This window comes from Neofelis nebulosa, chromosome 12 (assembly GCF_028018385.1).
Source record: "Neofelis nebulosa isolate mNeoNeb1 chromosome 12, mNeoNeb1.pri, whole genome shotgun sequence".
NCBI lineage: Eukaryota > Metazoa > Chordata > Mammalia > Carnivora > Felidae > Neofelis > Neofelis nebulosa.
In genome coordinates, this window is record NC_080793.1 from 36,920,314 (window position 1) to 36,929,901 (window position 9,588).

Genomic DNA, 9,588 nt, shown 5'->3' on the forward strand with positions numbered 1-9,588 from the left:
ACAGCTGGGGGTTGAGAATATGAAAGGAGGAGCAGGTTGTGGCAGAAGATGATGGTTGGGTGCTTATGGGACATAGGGTGGAGATGTGTAGGCAGAGCCTGGCTATAGGAGTCTGGTGCTCGGGAGAGAGGACTAGAGGTGGGGATTTGGGAATCATCAGTGCTGAGGTGGCAGTTAAACCTTTGAATTGAATGAGATTGGAGTGAGGCAAGAGTTAGAGGTGGAACCTTGCAAAACAGTGTTTAATGGGCAGAAAGGAAAACCAGGAATGGGTAAAGTCACAGAAGCCAAAAGGGAGAGTGCTTCAGGGAGGGAATAGTTGGGAATGTCAAGTGCTGCTTTTGAGAGAGAAAATCAGAAAAAGGTATTGATTTTGGCCATGAGGACGCTCTTTGAAGCCCTGAAAACTATTTTTCAACCTCATTTTTTACATTCAGCCCCCCTTAGGAGCCTGTTCAGACTTTTCTTAGTCCTCCCCCCCCCCCCATAATACTTTAATACCATATATCTGTTGATCTGTTTGTATTTATGTACTATTTGTATAAGAAGAATAAGCTTATAAACTCCCCCCACCCCCACCCCCAAGAACCAGTTTTGGTCCCCATCAGGGCAAATGCCTGTCTTAGGAAAGAGCACATTCAAATCACAGGAGCAGAAACTTGACTACGCTGAGAGGGAAGAAGTGCTTTGAGGACATGGAAATTGTGAGCACCTGCTAGTGGAAAGCAGACAGTAGGAATGGAAGCAAGGGTTGAGAATGTGGGAGGGAAAGGGCAGTTGAGTCCCTACTATAAAGCTCCTGGCAAGGGGTAGGAGATGAGCTGCAAGGCCTTGACAGAGGGCCCAAGAGAGGGGAAGGATGAGTGAAGGTGTGCAAACACAGCCGTGTTTATAGGTGGGGGCAGAAAAGTGAGGGGACTGCTGCCTGTTGGTGTCCTTTAGCAGAGAGGCCAGCAGGACGGAAATCCTATGGTAGGAGGTGGGGTATAAGGTGTGAGGTGGTGGAAACTGAGAAGAGCCACGGGGGGGGGGGGCGGGGAACGGGAGAGCGCTGGCAGGGGCAGCTGTGAGAAGATCCTTGGATGGGGTCTAGGCGGCAGCCTGCATGGCTGGGATTTTCTCTCATCAGCACACAAGTATGACAGCAGACGAGGCAGATTGACCTGGGTTGATGACGGGCAGGGTGAGGGGCAGAAAAGACCAGGACTATAGATAATAGACATGTTTAGTGAGCATTGACTCTGGCCAGCACTTAACTAAGTACTTGATATCTGTTACCTCATTCAGTTCCTCACATAATCCTGCCAAGGTACATGGTGTTACCCGTTTTATAGAGAAAAGAAGGGTCTGCAGGTGGCGTGACGTGGACAGGGTTGTGCGGCTGGTAGTGGCCGAGCGCCAGCAACTGAGAACCCCTGTCAGCGTCAGTTCTTCAGGCCCTGCCGTGGAACGTGGGGCACTCGCAGTAATGTGACCTGCATCTGGGGTGGATAAAGGAAGGAGATAAATACAGAGGAGTCTGATAATTTGGGGAAAAAAACACGTTAAGGACTCAGTTTCACGTGGAGGTGAGAAGTAAAGAAACTAGAGAGCCGGATAGGAGGCTGTGGTTGGAGTTGAGGATTTTCCAGGTGGGGAAGTTCTGGATGATAGCTAACCAAGACGGCAAGAGGACAGCAGCCTCTGGAAAATGTATGTGGACATTTGTGCGTGATAAAAAGCTTTGCAAATGTGAAAAGAAACCTGCTGCAGGACTGCCACAGCCCAGTGATGACTGCTGCCTCTTGCCTCTTCTCTAACAGAAGACCTGCTCTTGGTGGAAGGGATGTCAGTGCCAAAAGACGAGGCCGTGAGTGCAGTCCATCTCATCCAAGCCGCAAAACTTGGCAACGTGAAGGCCCAGAGCATCTTGAGAACAGGTGAGCATGTGGCTCTGGGCAGCTGTGCCCTAGAGGGCCCCTCAGACCGCCCAGGGCTCCGACACGTACCCAGCCCCCCTCGGGACCAATGCTCTGGAATGTGTGTTCAGGGCCGTTTTTCCCTGCTTTCTGAGAGTGAAAAAAAGGAAATGGCATTCAAGGTATTTGGCAGCATTGCTTTATTAAACAGGTTTTTTGTTTTGTTTTAAAACCATGAATAAACTACTTGTTCATTTTATAGGAGATCTAGAGAAATACAGGAGAGTAGGAAAAAGTATCCCTTTGGGGAGCCTGGGTGGCTCAGTCGGTTGAGCGTCCGACTTCAGCTCAGGTCATGATCTCACTGTTTGTGAGTTCAAGCCCCACGTCCGGCTCTGTGCTGACAGCTCAGAGCCTGGAGCCTGTGTCAGATTCTGTGTCTCCCTCTCTCTGTGCCCCACCCCCACTCTCTCACATGTGCTCTTTCTCTCTCATTCAAAAATAAACATTAAAAAAAATTGAAAAAGTATCCCTTCAAGTTTTACTCTTCAGAGATAGTCAACTATTAGCATTCCCTTCCAGTCTTTTCCAGTTTTTTTTTTTTAAACATAGTTGAGAGCATATGGTGTAGTATTACCATATCTAGCTTTTTTTAAATTTCAAAGCATAACAACATTTTCTCTATTAAGAATAAATCATGAGGGCGCCTGGGTGGCTCAGTTGGTTAAGCATCCGACTCTTGATTTGGCTCAGGTCATGATCTCACAGTTTGTGAGTTTGAGCCTGCATTGGCAGTGAGGAGTCTGCTTTGGATATTCTCTCTCTCTCTCTCTCTCTCTCTCTCTCTCTCTCTCTGCCCCTCCTCCACTCAAGCGTATGCTTCCCCTCTCAAAATCAATAGGAGCAGGTGGCTCAGTCAGTTAAATGGCCAACTTCACCTTAAGTCATGATCTCATGGTTCATGAGTTTGAGCCCCACATCAGGCTCTCTGCTGTCAGCACAAGCCTGCTTTGGATTCTTTGTACCCCTCTCTCTCTGCCTCCCATCTCAAAAATAAACATTAAAAAATAATTAATAAACCTAAAAAAAAGAATAAGTCACAAACAGCTTTAAAAGTACCACTTTCTCTTATGTAGTATGAATGTAGTGAGTATTCTGGGCTGCTGACTCTTTCCACTGTCCTCTGGTGTTTTTGATTTGGCTCTCTCTTTGAGACTTATTTTCATTTTTGTTTTCTTGTAGCTGGAACGGCTTTGGGTCTTGGGGTTGTGAACATCCTCCACACTATAAATCCTTCCCTTGTGATCCTCTCTGGAGTCCTAGCCAGTCACTACATCCACATCGTCAAAGATGTCATCCGCCAGCAAGCCTTGTCCTCGGTTCAGGATGTGGACGTGGTAGTTTCGGATTTGGTGGATCCCGCCCTGCTCGGTGCCGCCAGCATGGTTTTGGACTACACAACTCGCAGGATCTGCTAGGCCTCCCGGGAGGGGACATGGACCAAGACTCAGAACTTCTTCGTGGAATCAGGTTGTCTTTTAGATGAGCGTTTCTTACAAAGCAAATTTGGTATTTAGCAGGTGACTTCAGCAGTTAAGTTTTTGCTTTTAGTCTCCTCTTCCAAAGTCACTTTTCCCAACCCGTTTTGGTAGATGCTGCTCTTTCTGGGGTCATTTTAGCTCAAACCCTGTAAGTACCAGTCACAATTTTCTGTGCCAAAGGAGCTGTGATAGTAGACAAGGAAGCCTTAGGACTCTGCTCACCAGACGTACCACTTAGACCTGCAGGCCTTGCTTGAGATGGGACCTTGATAACTGGAGTTTGGATTATTAATCCTTCCTACTCTGACCTTAAACTCAGATTGCAGAAAGGGATCCAGTCAGGAAACAGAAGGAAATCTCACCGTGAATGGCTAAAGTAAACTTTTTTAAAAACAGCTTTACTGAGATATTTTTAAAAGTGTACAATTTGGTAAGCTTTGACATATGTATATACCTGTGAAACCATCACCACAATCAAGACATTGGACATACCTGTCACCTCCAAATGTCATTTGCTTAAAGATGTTATTTGCTACTACTCTTGGAGAGTCTTGAGCAACTTTAGGGATCTGAATTACAGTGGCTTTAAGTGACCTTGTCCTTATCTTCTTAAGGACAGCTGAGAAGCCACTAGGACTTAACAGCCTCTGAAAGGAGATTAACCATCCCCAAAAGATCTTCGCTATGGACAAACACCTCTCCCTTCAATAACTTTTCATGCTAATGTTGAGTATGACCCTGGAGTATCTCCTAAGGCAGCGTTTGTGGAGCCCGTATCTGTGAATCTGGATTCTGGCGAAATATGATTTTGTGCTTTCATTGGTGTCTAGATACAAAGGCTAGGGTTCTTGCTATCAATTTCAACCTGGAAGAAATACAAATACCCACCATTTATTAAGTGCCTACTGTGTGCCAGGTTCTGAACTAGGTGCTCCATATACGTTATTCTAAATTCTCACAACCTGGGAGGTAGGTGTTTTAATTTCCATTTTATACAACCGCAAATTAAGTCTTGGCGCGTTTAAGTGATGGCACCTAAAGCTGTGTGGCTAGTGACTCTCAGAAACAGGATTTGCTCCCAGGTCCATCTGTGCTTTTCTGCTAAGCCACACAACCCCTCAAATAAAAACCTTGCAGAAGATACCTATATCCTAATTTAGTTCAGACTAACAACAGCTTTAATAAGACTGTCTCATTAGCAGATGACTCAATTTGTCTTTGATGCTGTTCCTCAGTGATAAATTTAATCAAATATTCTTCTCTGCTGTGGACATTTTGCCAATACAGTATTTTGTCTAGTGACAGGTTTTTATGGGTACTTTCAGATGATCTAAGAAAGCATATGCATGTTTTTCAGATTCTTATTTTAGGACAACCAGAAAGTTTCTATTGTTTCAGTGTTAGCATACAAAATAAAGTGTGAAAGAATCAATATTGCATTTGAACTACTTCCTTCCTGGTGGGTTAATGTGAATAGATAGGTTGGCTGATTCCAGGAACTCCACTGGCCCTGAAATAATCTCCAGGTCCTGGTTATTGTTGAAAAATTCCACCGTGATTCCTAGGAAGGAAGCTAGTTCTGCTTGGCGTCAGCGTCTGGGGTGAGGTGGTGTCCTGTGAAGGGACACCAGTTGTTCCTGGGCGACATCTGTAACTGCTCTGGACACCAGACGGTTGCATTGCTACCAGGCTTCATGCCAAATATTTGGAAGGATGGTTCTAAATCTAAAACCAAATCTTAGTTTTTATTGAATTCACAGAAAGGATAATTAATATATTCCAACATAATTATTACTGACAGTTAAATCACATATTAATTTATTTTAGTGTAAATATTTGTATGTTACTGTTCTGAGCCAAATTCTAAAAAAAAAATAAATATATTTCTTTGTGGAAATCCTAACATTTTTGCATTTTGTTTTCTTAATTAACTGTCTAGCTAAAATCCCTTCCCAGAAGAAATTTAGGTTGTTGCACTGCTTACTTTTTGAAGGTCATGTAACTTCTTAAGGCATCTAATACAGATTTCTTAACCAAACAAATAATAAATCTTTGATACTATGGAGTACTGCTATATAATATTTTTATATATTGCAGATGATCACCACAGTAAGTCTAGTTAACAGCCATCACCATACCTACAGAACTTTTTTTTCTTGTAATGAGAACTTTTAAGATCGACTCTTGTAGCAACTTTCAAATATATGGTATTTGAGGTACAGGCGTACCTCATTTTACTGCGCTTCACAGATAATGTGGTTTTTCTTTTTTGTTTTTTTTGTTGTTTTTTGTTTTTGTTTTTTTTGTTTTTTTTGTTTTTTTTTTACAAATTGAAGGTTTGTGGCAACCCTGTGTCACACAAATCTGTTGGCACCATTTTCCCAACAGCATCTGCTCACTTTGTGTCTCTGTTACTAGTTGGTAATGATTGCAGTATTTCAAACTTTTTCATTATTATATTTGTTGTGGTGATCTGTGATGTTACTGTTGTGTTTGGGGGCACCATAAGCTGCACCCATATGAGATGGTGAACTTAAACCAAGAAATATGTGTGTTCTTTTTTTAATTTTTTTTTTTTGTTGTTAATGTTTATTTATTTTTGAGACAGAGAGAGACAGAGCATGAACGGGGGAGGGTCAGAGAGAGGGAGACACAGAATCTGAAACAGGCTCCAGGCTCTGAGCTGTCAGCACAGAGCCCGACGCGGGGCTTGAACTCACGGACCGTGAGATCATGACCTGAGCCGAAGTCTGACGCTTAACCGACTGAGCCACCCAGGTGCCCCGAAATATGTGTGTTCTGACTGCTCCACGGACTCGCCGTTCCTCCATCTGTCTCCCTCCTCACACCTCCCTATTCCCCGAGACACAATATTGAAATTAGGCCAGTTAATAACCCTACAATGCCTTCTGTGTATTCAAACAAAAGGAAACGTTACACATCTCTCACTTTAACTCAAAGGCTAGAAATGAGTGAGAAGGGCAGGCCAAAAGCCGAGACAGGCCGAAGCTATGCTTCTCACGCCAGATAGCCAAGTTGTAAATGCAAAGGAAAAGTTCCTGAAGGAAATGAAAAGTTCACTTGCTACTCCAATGAGCACACATATGATAAGGCGAAACAGCCTTATCATTGGTATGGAGAAAGCTTCAGTGGTCTGGATAGAAGATCAAGCCAGCCACATTTCCTTAAGCCAAAGCCTAATCCACAGCAAGGTCCTAACTCTCTTTAATTCTGTGAAGGCTGAGAGAGGTGAGGAAACTACAGCAGAAAAGTTGGAAGCTAGCAGAGGTTGCTTCATGAGGTTCAAGGAAAGAGGCCATCTCCGTGACATAAAGTTGCAAGGTGAAGCAGCAAGTGCTGATGTAGAGGCTGCAGCAAGTTATCCAGAAGAGCCGGCTGAGATCATTAACGGAGGCGGCTACATGAGACAACAGATTTTCAATGTAGACAAAACAGCCATATATTGGAAGAAGACGTCTTCTAGGACTTTCATAGCTAGAGAGGAGAAGTCAGTTCCTGGCTTCAAACTTCAAACGATAGGTTGACTCTCATTAGGGGCTAAGGCAGCTGGTGACTTTAAGTTGGAACCAGTCAGTGTTCATTCACATACCATTCCAAAAATCCTAGGGCATTTAAGAATTATGCTAAATCTACTCTGTGCTCTGTAAATGGAACAAAGCCTGGATGACGGCACATCTGTTTACAACATGGTTTGCTGAGTATTTTAAGCCCACTGTTGAGGCCTACTGCTCAGAAAAAAAAAAGATTCCTTTCAAAATACCACTGCTCGTTGACAAGGCACCTGGTCACCAAAGAGTTCTGATAGAGAGGTACAATGACATTAATGTTATTTTCAAGCCTGCTAACAAAACATCCACTCTGCAGCCCAGGGGTCGAGAAGTCATTTCAACTTTCAAGTCTTACTGTTTAAGAAATACCTTTCATCAGGCTCTAGTGCCATATATAGTGATTCCTTTGATGGATCTGGGCAAAGTTAATTGAAAATCTTCTGGAAAGGATTCACCACGTCTGATGCCATTAAGAACACTCACGATTTATGGGAAGAGTCAAAATATCAACATTAACAGGAGTTTGGAAGAAGCTGATTTCAACCCTAATGGATGACTTTGAGGGGTTCAAGACTACAGTGGAGGAAGTGAGTGCAGATGTGGTGGAAATAGCAAGGGAACTAGAATTAGAAGTGGAGCCTGAAGATGTGACTGAATTGCTATTACTGTCATGATAAGATTTTAATGGATGAGGAGTTGCTCCTTATGGATGAGCAAAGAAAGTGGTTTCTTGAGATGGAATCTACTCCTGGTGGAGATGCTGTGAAGACTTGAAATGACAGCGAAGGATTTAGAAATTACATAAACTTAGTTGATAAAGCAGTGTGGGGTTTGAGAATTGACTCCAATTTCAAAAGAAGTTCTGTGGGCGAATATCAAATGGCATTTAAATGCTACAGAGAAATTGTGAAAAGAAGAGTCAGTCAATGTGGCAAATTCATCGTCTTATTTTAAGAACTTGCCACAGCCACATCAACCTTCACCCACCACCCTGATCAGTCAGGAGCCACCAACATTGAGGCAGGACCCTCCACCAGGAAAAAGATTACAACTCACTGAAAGCTAAGATGATGGTTAGCATTTTTTAGCAATAAAGCATTTTTTAATTAAGATATGTATGTTTTTAGACATAATGCTGCTGCACGCTTAACAGACTACAGTATTATAATGTAAACATTTATTTGCACTGGGGAACCAGAAGATTCACTTGACTCACTTTATTGCAGTATTCCCTTTATTGCAGTGGTGTGGAATTGAACCTACAATATCTACAAGGTAGGCCTGTATTATTTATTTTATTTATTTTTTATGTTTATTTTTGAGAGAGAGAGAGGAGACAGAGCATTAGTAGGGGAGGGACCGAGAGACAGGGAGACACAGAATCTGAAGCAGGCTCCAGGCTCTGAGATGTCAGCACGGAGCCCAACACAGAGCTCAAACTCACCGCGACATCATGACCTGAGCCGAAGTCAGACACCCAATCGACCGAGCTACCCAGGAGTCCCGGTAGGCCTGTATTATTAACTATAGTTGCCACACTGTGCATTACTTCCCCATGACTCACTTAATAAGTGGAAATTTGTACCTTTTGACTCCCTTCAGCCATTTCACCAACCCCTTCCCCATCCTGCACCTCTGACAACCACCAGTGTGTTACCTGTTCTCTATGAGCATGGTTTTGGAGTTTTTTTTTTTTTTTAAAGATTCTACTTAGAAGTGGAAATTTCATATGGTATTTGTCTTTCTGACTTTGCCCTCAAGGCCTATCCATGTCACAAATGGCAGTATTTCGTTTTTTATGGTTGAATAATGTGTGTGTGTGTGTGTGTGTGTGTGTGTGTGTGTGTACGTGTATGTGTACGTAGATACCAGATTTTCTTTATCCATTTATCCACTGATGTACACTCAGGTTGTTTCCAGATCTTGGCTATTGTAAATAATGCTCTAGTGAAGACAGGGGTGCATTTATCTTTTCAAGTTAGTCTTTTCATTTTCTTTGTTAAAATACCCAGAAGTGCAATTGAACTATACATTGGTTCTATTTTTAAATCTTTGAGGAAACTTCATACCATTTTCCACTGTGGCTGCACCAATTTGCCTCCTACCAACATAGTACAAGGAGTCCCTTTTCTCCACATTCTCCCCAACCGTTTTTTTTTTTTTAATGTTTTTATTTATTTTTAAGACAGAGACAGCATGAGCAGGGGAGGGGCAGAGAGAGAGGGAGACACAGAATCCAAAGTAGGCTCCAGGCTCTGAGCTGTCAGCACAGAGCCTGACGCGGGGCTCGAACTCACGGATTGTGATATCATGACCTGAGCTGAAATCAGATGCTTAACCGACTGAGCCACCCCCCCGGTGCCCCGTCTTTTTGACAATAGCCATTCTCACTGTGGTTTTGATTTTCATTTCCCTGATGATCAGGGATATTGAGCATCGATGCATCTAGCTGTTGGCTATCTGTATGTCTTTGGAAAAATGTCTGTTCAAATCCTTTGCCCATTTTTCAATCGGGTTTGGTTTTTCTGCTGGTGTAGGAATTTTTACATATTTTGGATTGACCCCTTATCAGATATGATT

General features: G+C 43.0%; 1 protein-coding gene across 11 annotated transcripts in view; it reads left to right on the top strand.

Annotated features, from left to right (window-relative positions):
- Nucleotides 1-4,873, top strand: part of GNE (glucosamine (UDP-N-acetyl)-2-epimerase/N-acetylmannosamine kinase) — a 72,845-nt gene extending 67,972 nt beyond the window's left edge. For all 11 annotated transcript variants that reach the window (XM_058694913.1, XM_058694909.1, XM_058694917.1 and 8 more), the window contains 2 exons: nucleotides 1,803-1,919; nucleotides 3,141-4,873. In XM_058694913.1, the coding sequence (XP_058550896.1) occupies nucleotides 1,803-1,919; nucleotides 3,141-3,376 (353 nt within the window). In that variant the 3' untranslated portion in view covers nucleotides 3,377-4,873. The remainder of the gene's footprint in view (nucleotides 1-1,802; nucleotides 1,920-3,140) is intronic.
- The last annotated feature ends 4,715 nt before the right edge of the window (nucleotides 4,874-9,588 follow it).